The sequence below is a fragment of the Carcharodon carcharias genome, chromosome X (assembly GCF_017639515.1).
Source record: "Carcharodon carcharias isolate sCarCar2 chromosome X, sCarCar2.pri, whole genome shotgun sequence".
Taxonomy (NCBI): Eukaryota; Metazoa; Chordata; class Chondrichthyes; order Lamniformes; family Lamnidae; genus Carcharodon; species Carcharodon carcharias.
The window spans coordinates 27,391,532-27,409,031 of record NC_054507.1 but is presented as its reverse complement, the minus strand read 5'-3'; the positions used below and the strand labels follow the sequence as shown (position 1 = coordinate 27,409,031).

General features: G+C 61.5%; 1 protein-coding gene across 1 annotated transcript in view; it reads left to right on the top strand.

The window, feature by feature from the left end:
- Positions 1-17,500, top strand: part of LOC121273234 (low-density lipoprotein receptor-related protein 1-like) — a 428,870-nt gene that overhangs the window by 391,628 nt on the left and 19,742 nt on the right. The window contains exons 75-83 of the mRNA XM_041180254.1: positions 1,229-1,354; positions 3,317-3,439; positions 6,771-7,027; positions 8,164-8,342; positions 9,622-9,728; positions 11,172-11,288; positions 13,322-13,498; positions 13,606-13,746; positions 16,056-16,229. Coding sequence (XP_041036188.1) covers positions 1,229-1,354; positions 3,317-3,439; positions 6,771-7,027; positions 8,164-8,342; positions 9,622-9,728; positions 11,172-11,288; positions 13,322-13,498; positions 13,606-13,746; positions 16,056-16,229 — 1,401 coding nt within the window. The remainder of the gene's footprint in view (positions 1-1,228; positions 1,355-3,316; positions 3,440-6,770; positions 7,028-8,163; positions 8,343-9,621; positions 9,729-11,171; positions 11,289-13,321; positions 13,499-13,605; positions 13,747-16,055; positions 16,230-17,500) is intronic.

The window sequence follows — 17,500 nt, the reverse complement described above, 5'->3', positions numbered from 1 at the left end:
AGTGGGATTTGGGGCACCGGCACAGTTAAAGCAAAGCACCCCACCCCTCCACCCCCCCCAACACCCCCACCCCCACCCCCACCCCCACCGTCTGCCCCCTCAGCCGGACGTGAAAGATGCCATGGCCGCTATTTCCGAGAAGGGTTTTACGTTGACCACGTCCCCCGTGTGTGGCTCCGAGAGGCTGGGAATCCTGCAGAGAGTCACTCACCTCCTGACTCCCCCCCCCAAAGCCTGTCCACCATCTACAAGGCACAAGTCAGGAGTGTGATGGAACACTCCCCACTCGCCTGGATGAGTGCGGCTCCCACAACACTCGAGAAGCTCGACACCGTCCAGGACAAAGCAGCCTCCGCTCAATGGGGCACCCCATCCACAAACATTCACTCCCTCCACCACCACCACCGACGCACAGGGGCAGCAGTGTGTGTACCATCTACAAGATGCACTGCAGCAACTCGCCAAGGGCTCCTTCGACAGCGCCACCCAAACCCACCACCTCTACCGTCTAGAAGGACGAGGGCAGCAGACACATGGGGAACACCACCGCCTGCAAGTTCCCCTCCCGAGCCACTCACCATCCCGACTTGGGAATATAATCGGCCGTTCCTTCGCTGTCTCCTGGTCAAAATCCTGGAACTCCCTCCCTAACAGCGCTGTGGATGTACCTACACCACACGGACAAAATCCTGGAACTCCTTCCCTAACAGCGCCGTGGGTGTACCTACACCGCACATGGGACAAAATCCTGGAACTCCCTCCCTAACAGCGCTGTGGGTGTACCTACACCACACGGGGACAAAATCCTGGAACTCCCTCCCTAACAGCGCTGTGGGTGTACCTACACCACACGGGGACAAAATCCTGGAACTCCCTCCCTAACAGCGCCGTGGGTGTACCTACACCACACATGGGACAAGATCCTGGAACTCCCTCCCTAACAGCGCTGTGGGTGTCCCTACACCACACACGGGGACTGCAGCGGCTCAAGAAGGCGGCTCAGCACCCCCACCATCTTCTCAAGGGGGCAATTAGGGATGGGCAATAAACACTGACCCAGCCCAGAGACACCTCCACCTCCTGCGGGCGGATAATTAAATGCCAACAGTGACCACTTCGGGGGAAGTTGGGGGGAAATTACGGCGTTGGCAGCGAATCTCTTTTGGGGGGGTTGTGGGGGCGCAGCGATAGTAGCTGGAGGGATGAGAGTCTTCCTTTCCCCTTGCAGACCCACAGTGTAAAGTCAACAAGGGTATCTGCGGAGATGACGCGGACTGCAAGGAGAACAAGAGGATCTCGTACTGCGTGTGCCGGCCCGGGTTCCACTACAACAACGTCAGGCGGCAGTGTGAAGGTACCCGGGCGGGGGACGGGGTGCGGGGTCGGGGGTCAACGCGAATGTGTCCGCTTCGACAGGAACCGACCGGCAAAGCGGCACGGTGTTTAAACAGAGAGAGGGAGTGAGAGATTTCAGAACTCGGCGCAGAGGGATCTGGGCGTCCTGGTGCATGAATCAGGAAAAGTTGGTACCCAGCTGCAGCGAGTGTTAGGAAGGCCAGTGGAGCGTCGGCCCTTATTGCAAGGGGGATGGGGTATGAAAGTTGGGGGGGAAGTCTTGCTCCAGCTGTACAGGGCATTGGTGAGACCACACTCGGAGCCCTGTGGACAGTTCCGGTCTCCTTACTTAAAGGAGGGGAACAGACTGGCATCGGGGGCCGTTCAGAGAAGGTTCACTCGGCTGATCCCTGGGACGAAGGGGGGTTTGTCTCATGGGGAAAGGTTGAGCAGGTTGGGCCCTGGACCCGTTGGGAGTTTAGAAGAACGAGAGGTGATCTTATTAAACAGATCAGATTCTGAGAGGAGGGGGGTGGGGGGCTTGACAGGGTGGATGCTGCGAGGGTGTTTTCCTACCCCCCCACCTTGTGGGGGGAATCTAGAACGAGGGAGGAGGGGGGCACAGTTTCAGAATAAGGGATCTCCCATTGAAGACGGAGACGAGGAGGAATTTCTTCTCTCAGAGGGTAGTCAGTCTGTGGAATTCTCTCCCCCCATCACAGAGAGCAGCGGAGGCCGGGTCAGTGAGTATATTCGAGGCTGAGTTAGACGGGTTTCAGATCGATGAGGGGGTCGAGGGTTATGGGGGAGGAGGGACAGGCAGGAAAGTGGAGTTCGGGCCACAATCGGATCAGCTGAGAATGGGGTAGCAGGCTCGAGGGGCCGAAGGCCCTCCTCCTGCTTCTTATGTTCCTTTGTTGAGAACCCACTTGGGTTCGAGAAGAGAAGGGAGAGCCGGTGGGCTCAACACTTGGACCCTAACAGCACGGGTTACACAGCTACAAGTACAGTCCGGAGGGAGCGCCGCACTGTGGGAGGGTCAGCGCTGAGGGAGCGCCGCACTGTGGGAGGGTCAGCGCTGAGGGAGAGCCGCGCTGTCGGAGGGTCAGCGCTGAGGGAGCGCCGCACTGTCGGAGGGTCAGCGCTGAGGGAGCGCCGCACTGTCGGAGGGTCAGTGCTGAGGGAGCGCCGCGCTGTCGGAGGGTCAGCGCTGAGGGAGCGCTGCACTGTTGGAGGGTCAGTGCTGAGGGAGCGCCGCACTGTGGGAGGGTCAGCGCTGAGGGAGTGCCGCGCTGTCGGAGGGTCAGTGCTGAGGGAGTGCTGCACTGTCGGAGGGTCAGTGCTGAGGGAGTGCCACACTGTCGGAGGGTCAGTGCTGAGGGAGTGCTGCACTGTTGGAGGGTCAGTGCTGCACCGTAGGAGACGCTGGCTTTCGGTTGGGATTTCCAATGTCATGTAAGTCTGCCACTCAGGCGGAATTAAATATCCTATGGCTGTTATATGAAGCAATAACTGGTGCTTTACACAGGTTGAGCCAATATTTATCTCTCGCCGCACATTTCTTTAAGTCAAATCAATTACCTGGCCATTTATCTTGTTGCTATTTGTGGGAGCTTGCTGTGCGCACACTGGCTGTTGTGTCGCCTCCTTCGACTTGTTCCCAATCGAAACTGCTCCATGCACTGAAATTACTCAGTTCCTCCTGCTGGTGGCGCTGCATTTACACCCCTCCCCTTCCCCCCCCAGTGGCAAACGGATGTCATTACAGCGTGACTCGTTTACATGGGGAGATCCCATTGTAACTTGTGACAAGGCCAGGGAATGTGCCGAGATGTAAGATTTATTCTGGTTGCGTACACGGCCAAGTGTCTCGGTCATCCACGGACAAGGTATTATCGCTGCTCCTTCTGTTCGATTTGCAGAAAGGTTGAGACTTTTCATGTCGTCGCTTTCAATTGCTGTTATCTTCTCCCCCTCTCAGATAACAACGAGTGCTTACAGTTTGGTGTCTGCTCACAGTACTGCAATAACACCAAGGGCTCCTACTTGTGTACGTGCTCAAAGAACTACTTCAAAGGCCGGAACCACACCTGCAAAGCAGAAGGTAACTAATCCACTCAGTCACCGAGTTTTCACTGAATGATACAACCGTGTAATTCTGCCTCCCCCGGTGCTGCATTGTGGGAGGGTCAGCATAGAGGGAGCGCTGCACTGTGGGAGGGTCAGCATAGAGGGAGCGCTGCGCTGTCAGAGGATCAGCGCTGAGGGAGCGCCGCACTGTGGGAGGGTCAGCATAGAGGGAGCGCCGTGCTGTCAGAGGGTCAGCGCCGAGGGAGAGCCGCGCTGTGGGAGGGTCAGTGCTGAGGGAGTGCCGCACTGTGGGAGGGTCAGCGCCAAGGGAGCGCCGCACTGTGGGAGGGTCAGCGCCGAGGGAGCGCCGCACTGTCGGAGGGTCAGCGCTGAGGGAGCGCCGCACTGTCAGAGGGTCAGCGCCGAGGGAGCGCCGCACTGTCGGAGGGTCAGTGCTGAGGGAGCACCGCGCTGTCAAAGGGTCAGTGCTGAGGGAGCGCCGCACTGTTGACGGGGTCAGTGCTGAGGGAGTGCTGCACTGTCGGAGGTTCAGTGCTGAGGGAGCGCCGCACTGTGGGAGGGTCAGCGCCGGGGGAGTGCCGCACTGTGGGAGGGTCAGCACTGAGGGAGCGCCGCACTGTGGGAGGGTCAGCGCCGAGGGAGAGCTGCACTGTCGGATGGTCAGTGCTGAGGGAGAGCCGCACTGTGGGAGGGTCAGCGCCGGGGGAGTGCCGCACTGTGGGAGGGTCAGCACTGAGGGAGCGCCACACTGTGGGAGGGTCAGCGCCGAGGGAGAGCCGCACTGTGGGAGGGTCAGTGCTGAGGGAGAGCCGCACTGTGGGAGGGCCAGTGCCGAGGGAGTGCCGCACTGTCGGAGAGTCAGTGCCGAGGGAGTGCCGCACTGTCGGGCAGCGCTGAGGGAGCGCCGCACTGTCGGAGGGTCAGCGCTGAGGGAGCGCCGCACTGTGGGAGGGTCAGCATAGAGGGAGCGCCGCGCTGTCAGAGGGTCAGCGCCGAGGGAGAGCCGCGCTGTCAGAGGGTCAGCGCTGAGGGAGAGCCGCGCTGTCGGAGGGTCAGCGCTGAGGGAGAGCCGCGCTGTCGGAGGGTCAGCGCTGAGGGAGAGCCGCGCTGTCGGAGGGTCAGCGCTGAGGGAGAGCCGCACTGTGGGAGGGTCAGCGCTGAGGGAGCGCCGCGCTGTCGGAGGGTCAGCGCCAAGGGAGCGCCGCACTGTGGGAGGGTCAGCGCCGAGGGAGCGCTGCACTGTGGGAGGGTCAACGCTGAGGGAGCGCCGCACTGTCGACGGGGTCAGTGCTGAGGGAGTGCCGCACTGTCGGAGGTTCAGTGCTGAGGGAGCGCCGCACTGTGGGAGGGTCAGCGCCGGGGGAGTGCCGCACTGTGGGAGGGTCAGCACTGAGGGAGCGCCGCACTGTGGGAGGGTCAGCGCCGAGGGAGAGCCGCACTGTGGGAGGGTCAGTGCTGACGGAGAGCTGCACTGTGGGAGGGTCAGCGCCGAGGGAGTGCCGCAATGTGGGAGGGTCAGTGCCGAGGGAGCGCCGCACTGAGGGAGGGTCAGCGCCGAGGGAGTGCCGCACTGTGGGAGGGCCAGTGCCGAGGGAGTGCCGCACTGTCGGAGGGTCAGTGCCGAGGGAGTGCCGCACTGTCGGAGGGTCAGCGCTGAGGGAGCGCCGCACTGTCGGAGGGTCAGCGCTGAGGGAGTGCCGTACAGTGGGAGGGCCAGTGCTGAGGGAGCGCCGCACTGTGGGAGGGTGAGTGCTGAGGGAGAGCCGCACTGTCGGAGGGTCAGTGCTGAGGAAGAGCCGCACTGTGGGAGGGTCAGTGCTGAGGGAGAGCCGCACTGTGGGAGGGTCAGCGCTGAGGGAGGGTCAGCGCTGAGGGAGCGCCGCGCTGTCAGAGGGTCAGCGCTGAGGGAGAGCCGCACTGTCGGAGGCTCAGCGCTGAGGGAGAGCCGCACTGTCGGAGGCTCAGCGCTGAGGGAGCGCCGCACTGTCGGAGGGTCAGTGCTGAGGGAGAGCCGCACTGTCGGTGGGTTATCGCCGAGGGAGAGCCGCACTGTCGGTGGGTCATCGCCGAGGGAGAGCCGCACTGTCAGAGGGTCAGCGCTGAGGGAGAGCCGCACTGTGGGAGGGTCAGCGCCGAGGGAGCGCCGCACTGTGGGAGGGTCAGTGCTGAGGGAGCGCCGCACTGTGGGAGGGTCAGTGCTGAGGGAGCGCCGCACTGTGGGAGGGTCAGTGCTGACGGAGAGCTGCACTGTGGGAGGGTCAGCGCCGAGGGAGTGCCGCAATGTGGGAGGGTCAGTGCCGAGGGAGCGCCGCACTGAGGGAGGGTCAGCGCCGAGGGAGTGCCGCACTGTGGGAGGGCCAGTGCCGAGGGAGTGCCGCACTGTCGGAGGGTCAGTGCCGAGGGAGTGCCGCACTGTCGGAGGGTCAGCGCTGAGGGAGCGCCGCACTGTCGGAGGGTCAGCGCTGAGGGAGTGCCGTACAGTGGGAGGGCCAGTGCTGAGGGAGCGCCGCACTGTGGGAGGGTGAGTGCTGAGGGAGAGCCGCACTGTCGGAGGGTCAGTGCTGAGGAAGAGCCGCACTGTGGGAGGGTCAGTGCTGAGGGAGAGCCGCACTGTGGGAGGGTCAGCGCTGAGGGAGGGTCAGCGCTGAGGGAGCGCCGCGCTGTCGGAGGGTCAGCGCTGAGGGAGAGCCGCACTGTCGGAGGCTCAGCGCTGAGGGAGAGCCGCACTGTCGGAGGCTCAGCGCTGAGGGAGCGCCGCACTGTCGGAGGGTCAGTGCTGAGGGAGAGCCGCACTGTCGGTGGGTTATCGCCGAGGGAGAGCCGCACTGTCGGTGGGTCATCGCCGAGGGAGAGCCGCACTGTCAGAGGGTCAGCGCTGAGGGAGAGCCGCACTGTGGGAGGGTCAGCGCCGAGGGAGCGCCGCACTGTGGGAGGGTCAGTGCTGAGGGAGCGCCGCACTGTGGGAGGGTCAGTGCTGAGGGAGCGCCGCACTGTCGGAGGGTCAGTGCCGAGGGAGTGCCGCACTGTCGGAGGGTCAGCGCCAAGGGAGAGCCGCACTGTCGGAGGGTCAGCGCTGAGGGAGTGCCGCGCTGTCAGAGGGTCATCGCCGAGGGAGAGCCGCAGTGTCAGTGATGCTGTCTTTTAGATATGACATTAAACCAATTGCTGCCCTGGTGGGTGGGTGTTAGATATCACACATGATGAGCACTCGGAGTGGGGGGGGAATCTTTGAGAGGCCATGATGGAAGTTTAAAGTTCGCTTTGGGGCTGTCAGTCGGGTTCGGATCCAGTTTGTACATTTCCTCCCCACTCTCCCCCTCTCTCTCTCTCTCACCCTCCCTCAGGGTCGGAGCAGCAGGTCCTCTACATCGCTGACGATAACGAAATCCGCAGCCTGCACCCGTTTAACCCCAACTCCGCCTACGAGCAGGCCTTCCAGGGAGACGAGACGGTCCGCATTGACGCCATGGACGCCTACGTCAAGGGCAACATCATCTTCTGGACCAACTGGCACACGGGCAAGATCTCATACCGCGCCCTGTCCGCAGCCTCCTCAAACCGCAACAAGCGACAGGTCAACCCGGGGGTCATCGACCTGAACGTGAGTCACTGCGTCCTGGGCGTTTCCGGCATCATCACCGGCCGCTGGGCGGGATTGGCCGCTACTCGGCAGGGGTTGGTGGGGGGGAAGAGGTCGATTCCCTCATTCCCCTCCTCGCTCCCTCCCTCCCTCCCTTCCTGGCACCCTTGTCAATCTGCCCCACCCCCCTACCGACTGTTTGTCTCTCCCTGCCCCCGCTCTCCCTCTTCCTGCTCTCCCTCCTCCTCCCCCCGCTCTCCCTCCTCCTCCCCCCGCTCTCCCTCCTCCTCCCCCCGCTCTCCCTCCTCCTCCCCCCGCTCTCCCTCCTCCTCCCCCCGCTCTCCCTCCTCCTCCCCCCGCTCTCCCTCCTCCTCCCCCCGCTCTTCCTCCTCCTCCCCCCGCTCTCCCTCCTCCTCCCCCCGCTCTCCTCCTCCTCCCCCCGCTCTCCCTCCTCCTCCCCCCGCTCTCCCTCCTCCTCCCCCCGCTCTCCCTCCTCCTCCCCCCGCTCTCCCTCCTCCTACCCCCGCTCTCCCTCCTCCTCCCCCCGCTCTCCCTCCTCCTCCCCCCTGCTCTCCCCACTCCTCCCCCCGCTCTCCCTCCTCCTCCTTCCCCTGCTCTCCCTCCTCCTCCCCCCGCTCTCCCTCCTCCTCCCCCCGCTCTCCCTCCTCCTCCCCCCGCTCTCCCTCCTCCTCCCCCCGCTCTCCCTCCTCCTCCCCCCGCTCTCCCTCCTCCTCCCCCGCTCTCCCTCCTCCTCCCCCGCTCTCCCTCCTCCTCCCCCCGCTCTCCCTCCTCCTCCCCCCGCTCTCCCTCCTCCTCCCCCCGCTCTCCCTCCTCCTCCCCCCGCTCTCCCTCCTCCTCCCCCCGCTCTCCCTCCTCCTCCCCCCGCTCTCCTCCCTCCGCTCTCCCTCTCCCTCCCCGCGCCCTGCTCTCCTCCCTGCTCCCACTGCCCCCGTCTTTCCTCCATCTCGCTCTCTCCCTCCGCCTCGCTTGCTTTTGCCCTTGCACCTCTTCTCCCCCACCCCCAGCACCCCCCCCCCCACCGGTCTCCGCTCTCTCCTCCCTGCGCGCCGCTCCTTTCCGACACCCCGAGCCGCGCGTGCGATGCCCGTGCCTTCACCGCTCTGAGAGCTGCTGTGTTTCCCTGTTCTCCCCTACAGATCCCTGGGCTGAAGATGCCGCGAGGTATCGCCGTGGACTGGGTAGCCGAGAACATCTACTGGACCGACTCCGGGCGCGATGTGGTGGAGGTGGCGCAGATACGTGGGGAAAACCGCAAGACCCTGATATCGGGGATGATCGATGAGCCCCATGCGGTGGTCGTGGATCCTCTGCGTGGGTCAGTGCTTTGTTCTCAGTCCTCCGCACGCTCCCAGTGTGGTTTAACCCAGGGATACGGAGACCAGAACTGTGCACAGTGCTCCCAGTGTGGTCTAACCCAGGGATACAGAGACCAGAACTGTGCACAGTGCTCCAAGTGTGGTCTAACCCACGGATACGTAGACCGGAACTGTGCACAGTGCTCCAAGTGTGGTCTAACCCAGGGATACGGAGACCGGAACTGTGCACAGTGCTCCAAGTGTGGTCTCACCCAGGGATACGGAGACCGGAACTGTGCACAGTGCTCCGAGTGTGGTCTAACCCAGGGATACAGAGACCGGAACTGTGCACAGTGCTCCGAGTGTGGTCTAACCCAGGGATACGGAGACTGGAACTGTGCACGGTGCTCCGAGTGTGGTCGAACCCAGGGATACGGAGACCGGAACTGTGCACGGTGCTCCAAGTGTGGTCTAACCCAGGGATACGGAGACCGGAACTGTGCACAGTGCTCCAAGTGTGGTCTAACCCAGGGATACGGAGACCGGAACTGTGCACGGTGCTCCAAGTGTGGTCTAACCCAGGGATACAGAGACCAGAACTGTGCACAGTGCTCCGAGTGTGGTCTAACCCAGGTTAGATACGAGTTTAATCTAACTTGTCTGCTTTTTGCCTGTACGTGGTTTATGATAGTCACTCGAGTGACTTGCGTGTCTATACTTTGGGATGACTGAGCTATCCTGAGTCACGGTGACAGATGTACATGGACCACCTCATTCATCCAAGCAAAATGTCTTTCCTGGGATTTTATTCTCCCATGGGACATGGGAGTCGCTGGCGTTTGCTACCCATACCTAACTGTCCTTTTGAACTGAGTGCCTCGCTCGGCCATTTCAGAGGGGCAGTTGAGAGTGACCCCTGTCGCTGTGTGTGTGTGTGTGTGTGTGTGTGTGTGTGTGTGTGTGTGTGTGTGTGTCGGGGGGAGCGGTCTGGAGTCACATGTAGGGCCCAGACCGGGGTAAGGGAGGCAGATTTCCCTCCTCCCCTAAAGGGGACGTTACTGACTCAGACGGGTTTTTAATGACAATCGATGATCGTCGTCACATTCACCGTGACTGAGACCCGCTCTCGATTCCAGATTTTACCAATCGAGTTTTAAACTCCACCAGCGGCCGGGGTGAGATTTGAACCCGTTTTCCCCCCCCACCCCCCCGGGCCTCTGGGTTACTAACCCAGTAACACTACCTCGGCGCTACCATCTCCTCCGATTGACAAGCTGGAATCATTTCTCCCTCAAACAGGACGATGTACTGGTCTGACTGGGGAAACCATCCAAAGATCGAGAAGGCGTCAATGGACGGGACACTGAGAAGGACCCTGGTGGAGAACAATCTGCAGTGGCCGACAGGTAACTCATCGACAGCGACAGGGTAATTGACTGACGATGCACCACACTGTGGGAGGGTCAGCGCTGAGGGAGTGCCGCACTGTCGGAGGGTCAGTGCTGAGGGAGAGCCGCATTGTCAGAGGGTCAGTGCTGCACTGTGGGAGGGTCAGCACTGAGGGAGCGTCGCACTGTGGGAGGGTCAGCGCTGAGGGAGCGCCGCACTATGGGAGGGTCAGCACTGAGGGAGCGTCGCACTGTGGGAGGGTCAGCGCTGAGGGAGAGCTGCACTGTCGGAGGGTCAGTGCTGAGGGAGCGCCGCACTGTCAGAGGGTCAGCGCTGAGGGAACGCCGCACTGTGGGAGGGTCAGCACTGAGGGAGCACGCACTGTGGGATGGTCAGCGCTGAGGGAGCGCCGCACTGTGGGACGGTCAGCGCTGACGGAGAGCCGCACTGTGGGAGGGTCAGCGCTGAGGGAGAGCCGCACTGTGGGAGGGTCAGCGCTGAGGGAGAGCCACACTGTCGGAGGGTCAGTACTGAGGGAGAGCCGCACTGTGGGAGGGTCAGTGCTGAGGGAGTGCCACACTGTCGGAGGGTCAGCGCTGAGGGAGCGCCGCGCTGTCGGAGGGTCAGCGCTGAGGGAACGCCGCACTGTCGGAGAGTCAGTGCTGAGGGAGAGCCACACTGTCGGAGGGTCAGCGCTGAGGGAGCTCCGCGCTGTCGGAGTGTCAGCGCTGAGGGAGCGCCGCGCTGTCGGAAGGTCAGCGCTGAGGGAGCGCCGCGCTATCGGAGGGTCAGCGCTGAGGGAGCGCCGCGCTGTCGGAGGGTCAGTGCTGAGGGAGAGCCGCATTGTCGGAGGGTCAGTGCTGAGGGAGAGCCGCATTGTCGGAGGGTCAGTGCTGAGGGAGAGCCGCACTGTCAGGGGGTCAGTGCTAAGGGGGAGCCGCACTGTGGGAGGGTCAGTACTGAGGGAGCGCCGCGCTGTCGGAGGGTCAGCGCTGAGGGAGAGCCGCACTGTCGGAGGGTCAGCGCTGAGGGAGCGCCGCGCTGTCGGAGGGTCAGCGCTGAGGGAGAGCCGTGCTGTTGGAGGTAGTGCATTTTGGATTAAACATTAAACCCTGGGCCCTGCCAGCCCCCTCGGGTGGGTTTAAAAGATCCCTGTGGCCTCTATTTGGAAGCAGAGTCGGGGAGGAGGGGGTTGTAGTGGGAGCAGAGTGGTCCCTGGGGTCCTGGGGCCACGATTTACCTCTCTTGCTGCTTGTGGGTGCTGGGTAGTCACAAATAGGCAGCAGGGTTTGCACAGCGAGTACACCGGAATAGAGAATGCTGTGGGGTCCGTGTGTATATACCGAGACGACAAGGGACACAGCTCTAACCCTGGCTCACTCCTGCTGCTGGACCTGTTAGCGCCGGGGACTGAATGGTGTTTACCGTTGGTTAATTCATCTCACTGCTTCTCCACTCAGGTCTGGCTGTGGATTACTTCAATCAGCGCTTGTACTGGGCAGATGCAAAACTCTCCGTTATCGGCAGTGTCCGCCTCGATGGTAATGATCCTGTGGTCGCTATTGACAGCAAACAAGGTACTCTGCTCTTTGATGGTTTCTCTCTCTCCCTCGCGCACTCTCTCATTCTCTCTCTCTGTCTCTCTCTTCCATTCTCGCTCCCCCATCGATCGGCCTGTCACACACACCCGCTCTCCCCTCGCTCTGCCTCTCTCTCACACCCGCTCTCCCCTCGCTCTGCCTCTCTCTCACACCCGCTCTCCCCTCGATCGGCCTCTCTCTCACACCCGCTCTCCCCTTGCTCTGCCTCTCTCTCACACCCGCTCACCCCTCGCTCTGCCTCTCTCGCACACCTGCTCACCCCTCGCTCTGCCCCTCTCTCTCACACCCGCTCTCCCCTCACTCTGCCTCTCTCTCTCACACCCGCTCACCCCTCGCTCTGCCTCTCTCGCACACCCGCTCACCCCTTGCTCTGCACCTCTCTCTCACACCCGCTCTCCCCTTGCTCTGCCCCTCTCTCTCACACCCACTCTCCCCTCGCTCTGCCTCTCTCTCACACCCGCTCCCCCCTCGCTCTGCCTCTCTCACACACCCGCTCACCCCTCGCTCTGCCTCTCTCTCACACCCACTCTCCCCTCGCTCTGCCTCTCTCACACACGCTCTCCCCTTGCTCTGCCCCTCTCCCCTCGCTCTGCCTCTCTCACACCCGCTCTCCCCTCGCTCTGCCTCTTTCACACCCGCTATCCCCTCGCTCTGCCTCTCTCTCACACCCGCTCTCCCCTTGCTCTGCCCTCTCTCTCACACCCGCTCTCCACTTGCTCTGGCCCTCTCTCACACACCCGCTCTCCCCTCGCTCTGCCTCTCTCACACCCGCTCTCCCCTCACTCTGCCTCTCTCACACCCGCTATCCCCTCACTCTGCCTCTCTCTCACACCCGCTCTCCCCTTGCTCTGCCTCTCTCACACCCGGTCTCCCCTCACTCTGCTTCTCTCTCAAACCCGCTTCCCCCTCGATCTGCCCCTCTTTCACACCAGCTCTCCCCTTGCTCTGCCCCTCTCTCACACACCCGCTCTCCCCTTGCTCTGCCCCTCTCTCTCTCGCACCCATTCTCCTCTTGCTCTGCCCCTCTCTCTCACACCCGCTCTCCCCTTGCTCTGCCTCTCTCACACACCCACTCTCCCCTTGCTCTGCTCCTCTCTCTCACACCCGCTCTCCCCTTGCTCTGCCCTTCTCTCTCACACCCGCTCTCCCCTTACTCTGCCTCTCTCTCTCACACCTGCTCTCCCCTTGCTCTGCCTCTCTCTCACACCCGCTCACCCCTCGATCTGCCTCTCTCTCACACCCGCTCACCCCTCTCTCTGCCTCTCTCTCACACCCGCTCTCCCCTCACTCTGCTTCTCTCTCAAACCCGCTTCCCCCTCGATCTGCCTCTCTCTCACCCCTGCTCTCCCCTTGCTCTGCCTCTCTCTCACACCACTCCCCCCTTGATCTGCCTCTCTCTCACACCCGCTCTCCCCTCGCTCTGCCTCTCTCTCACACCTGCTCCCCCCTCGATCTGCCCCTCTCTCTCACACCCGCTCTCCCCTTGCTCTGCTTCTCTCTCAAACCCGCTTCCCCCTCGATCTGCCTCTCTCTCACACCTCCCCACTCGCTCTGCCCCTCTCTCACACCCACTCCCCCCTCGATCTGCCCCTCTCTCACACCCGCTCTCCCCTCGCTCTGCCTCTCTCACACCCGCTCTCCCCTCGCTCTGCCTCTCTCACACCCGCTCTCCCCTCGCTCTGCCTCTCTGTCACACCCGCTCCCCCCTCGCTCTGCCTCTCTCTCAAACCCGCTCACCCCTCGCTCTGCCTTTTTCAAGCTCCCTCTCCCTTAGTCTGTCCCCTCACACACTTCCTCTTGCCCTCCGCAACCATCGTGCGCGCTCTCTCTCTCTCTCTCTCTCTGACCTTAACTCTCATACCCCTTTGTTTCTGCCTGTCTTGCGCCCCCTCCTGTCCCCACACACCCTGCCCCCCCCACCGTCTCGTGCATTGACGTGCGTCTGCGGCCAATAGCCTAACCCGAGCTGTAATGGAAGCCTTGGTTCCCCCTCCCTCTTGCGTCCACAGGTTTGAGCCATCCGTTCAGCATCGACATCTTCGAGGACTACATCTACGGCGTCACCTACATCAACAACGTCATCTTCAAAGTCCACAAGTTCGGGCATGACCAGGTTCAGACCCTGACGTCAGGTCTGAACCATGCCACTGACGTGGTCCTGTTCCACCAGTTCAAACAGCAGGATGGTGAGTGCCACGAGCGCGGAATCGGGGGATGGGGGGTGGGGGCGAGGGTTTTGGGGGAATTTTAACCGATCTTGTTGCTTCTTTTACCCCCCCTGCCCCCCTCACAGTGACGAACCCGTGCGACAGGAAGAAGTGCGAGTGGCTCTGCCTCCTCAATCCCATCGGAGCCACCTGCACGTGTCCCAACGGTCAGGCCATGATTAACGGGACCTGTATCAAGACCTCTTCGCCCACTTCCTCTCCCGATGGTGAGTCCGCGCTTATCAGCGACAGCGACAGCAGCAGCTCACGGAGCTGTTGTTGCTGTAACGTGGTGAATCTCTCCCAGGCTGGTCAAGCTATGACCCCCGTGGCATTAGAAGCAGCCCCTGTCCGAATGCAGCAAGGACTGGACAGTACCCAGGCTCGGGGCTGACCAGTGGCAAGTAACATTCGCACCATACGAGTGCCAGGCAATGACCATCTCCAACAAGAGAGAATCCAACCATCGCCCCTTGACGTTCAATGGCATTACCCTCACTGAATCCCCCACTATCAACATCCTGGGTGTTACCATTGACCAGAAACTGAACTGGGACCAGCCATATAAACACTGTGGCTACAAGAGCAGGTCAGAGGCTGGGAATCCTGCGGACAGTCACTCACCTCCTGACTGCCCCCCCCAAAGCCTGTCCACCATCTACAAGGCACAAGTCAGGAGTGGGATGGGACACTCCCCACTCGCCTGGATGAGTGCGGCTCCCACAACACTCGAGAAGCTCGACACCGTCCAGGACAAAGCAGCCTCCGCTCAATGGGGCACCCCATCCACAAACATTCACTCCCTCCACCACCACCACCGACGCACAGGGGCAGCAGCATGTGTACCATCTACAAGATGCACTGCAGCAACTCGCCAAGGGCTCCTTCGACAGCACCGCCCAAACCCACCACCTCTACCATCTAGAAGGACGAGGGCAGCAGACACACGGGGAACACCACCACCTGCAAGTTCCCCTCCCAGCCGCTCACCATCCCGACTTGGGAATATATCAGCCGTTCCTTCACTGTTGCCGGGTCAAAATCCTGGAACTCCCTCCCTAACAGCGCCGTGGGTGTACCTACACCACACGGGACAAAATCCTGGAACTCCCTCCCTAACAGCGCTGTGGGTGTACCTACACCACACGGACAAAATCCTGGAACTCCCTCCCTAACAGCGCTGTGGGTGTACCTACACCACACGGGGACTGCAGCGGCTCAAGAAGGTGGATCACCACCACCTTCTCAAGGAGCAATTAGGGATGGGCAATAGATGCTGGGCCCAGCCCAGAGACACCCAGACCCTGCAAACAAATAATAAATAAGCATGAGAATATTTATGACAGGCAACCAAACGCTCCTTCAGAGAGGTCAGTTTTAAGGAGAGTCTTTAAGAAGGAGAAAGAGGAAGAGGTGGAGAGGTTGAGGGAGGGAATTCCAGAGCTTCGGGGCCCCAGGCAGCTGAAGGCACGGCCGCCGATGGTGGAGCGATGGGAATCGGGGAGGGGGGCATGTGAGAGAGGCCGGAATTGTAGGAGAGCAGAGATCTCCGAGGGTTGTAGGGGCTGGAGGAGGTTACAGTGATAGGGAGGGGTGTAGGGGGCTGGAGGAGGTTACAGAGATAGGGAGGATTGTAGGGGCTGGAGGAGGTTACAGAGATAGGGTTGTAGGGGCTGGAGGAGGTTACAGTGATAGGGAGGGGTGTAGGGGGCTGGAGGAGGTTACAGAGATAGGGAGGATTGTAGGGGCTGGAGGAGGTTACAGAGATAGGGAGGGTTGTAGGGGCTGGAGGAGGTTACAGAGATAGGGAGGGGTGTAGGGGGCTGGAGGAGGTTACAGAGATAGGAAGGGTTGTAGGGGGCTGGAGGAGGTTACAGAGATAGGGAGGATTGTAGGGGGCTGGAGGAGGTTACAGAGATAGGGAGGTTGTAGGGGGCTGGAGGAGGTTACAGAGATAGGGAGGGTTGTAGGGGCTGGAGGAGGTTACAGTGATAGGGAGGATTGTAGGGGCTGGAGGAGGTTACAGTGATAGGGAGGGTTGTAGGGGGCTGGAGGAGGTTACAGAGGTAGGGAGGATTGTAGGGGGCTGGAGGAGGTTACAGAGATAGGGAGGATTGTAGGGGCTGGAGGAGGTTACAGAGATAGGGAGGGTTGTAGGGTCTGGAGGAGGTTACAGAGGTAGGGAGCGGGATGGGGAGGGATTGGAATCTGAAGTTGAGCAGCGGGGTGGGGGGTTGTGTGGGTCAGTGAGTGGGATTGATGGTGAATGGGCCGCGGGGGGGGTCGTGGAGTGGGACATGGGCAATGGTGGAGGGGTTGGTTTGGTTGTGTCCTGAGTCGATGGGTCTGGCGAGCGACCCCTTTGTGTGAGGGAGGGATGGAGGGAGGGGGCCTGGTAGACAGCTGTGCCCCTCACAGCCACCCTTCTGGCCGCTAACCCCCCCCCCTCCCAACATTGACCCCTGGCTGTGTTTTTTAACGTTTTGCTGCCTCCCTCTCTCTCTCTCTCTCTCTCTCTCCCTCCTGCCCCCTGCAGTCCCCACTGTCGGCGCCTGTACGCTGCAGTGCCTGAACGGAGGGAGCTGCTTCCTGAACGAGAGAAGCCAGGCCAAGTGCAAGTGCCAGCCCCGCTACACCGGAGAGCGGTGCGAGACTGACCAGTGCCGGGACTACTGCCTAAATGGAGGCACCTGCACTGCCTCCCCATCAGGTGAGAGCTTACGCTGATCATCCAGCGCCCCCCCCCCCGCCCCGGGGGCCGAGCGTTCGGCCCATCCCTCCTGTGCTAGCCCTTTGAAAGATCAATCCAGTGAGTTCCCTCCAGTCGCTCTCGCCGTTCCCCCAATATCCCTGCAACTTTTCCCCCCTTCAAGTATTCCACCCCCCCCCCCCTTTAAAAAGTTCCTATTGAATCCCCTTCGAGTATTTATCCCATTCCCCCCCTCCTACTGAATCTGCTTCCACCGCCCTTTCAGGCAGCGCCTTCCAGATCGCAACAACTCGCTGTGTTTATAAACAATAATTCTCCTCATCTCCCCCCCACACCCCCCCCCACCCTCTGGTTCTGTTACCGATTCTCTTCAATCTGTGTCCCCCTCTGGTTACTGACCCTCCCCCCACTGGAAACAGTCTCTCCCTCTCTACTCTACCCAAACCCACCCCCCACCCTCTGGTTCTGTTACCGATTCTCTTCAATCTGTGTCCCCTCTGGTTACCGACCCTCCCACCACTGGGAAACAGTCTCTCCCTCTCTACTCTACCCCAAGCCCCCTCCCTTCGTGATTTTGAACGTCTCGATTCAATCTCCCCCCCCCCCACCTCCCTTAACCTTCTCTGCTCTAAGGAGAACAATCCCAGCTTCTCCAGTCCCTCCACATGAACTGAAGTCCCCTCAACCCTCCCCTCCAGGGTCCCGTTCTGGTAAATCTCCCTCCGCACCCTCTCCGGGACCCTCTACATCCTTCCTGAAGTGCTTTGATTATCCTGGCCTCCACTAATAAAACCAGGAACCTGTATCCAAATATGTTCATGGCTGACACACATCGCGCTATCCCAATCTGTGTCTCTCTCTCTCTGTCACGGTTGCTCTCCGTCTCTGCTGCCCCCTTTCTATCTATCTGCTGCCCTCTCTCTCTTTCTCTCTGCCTCCCCACTCTCTCCCGCTCTCCCTGCCACGCACGCTCTCTCTCACTCTCTCGCCTCTCTCTGTCCCCCATCTCTCTCGCCTCTCTCTGTCCCCCATCTCTCTCCCTCTCTCCCCCCCATCTCTCTCCCCGCATCTCTCTCTCCCCCCATCTCTCTGCCCCCATCTCTCTCCCCCCATCTCTCCCCCCCCATCTCTCTCCCCCCCCATCTCTCTCCCCCCATCTCTCTCTCTCCCCCCATCTCTCTCTCCCCCCATCTCTCTCTCCCCCCATCTCTCTCTCCCCCCATCTCTCTCTCCCCCCATCTCTCTCTCCCCCCATCTCTCTCTCCCCCCAT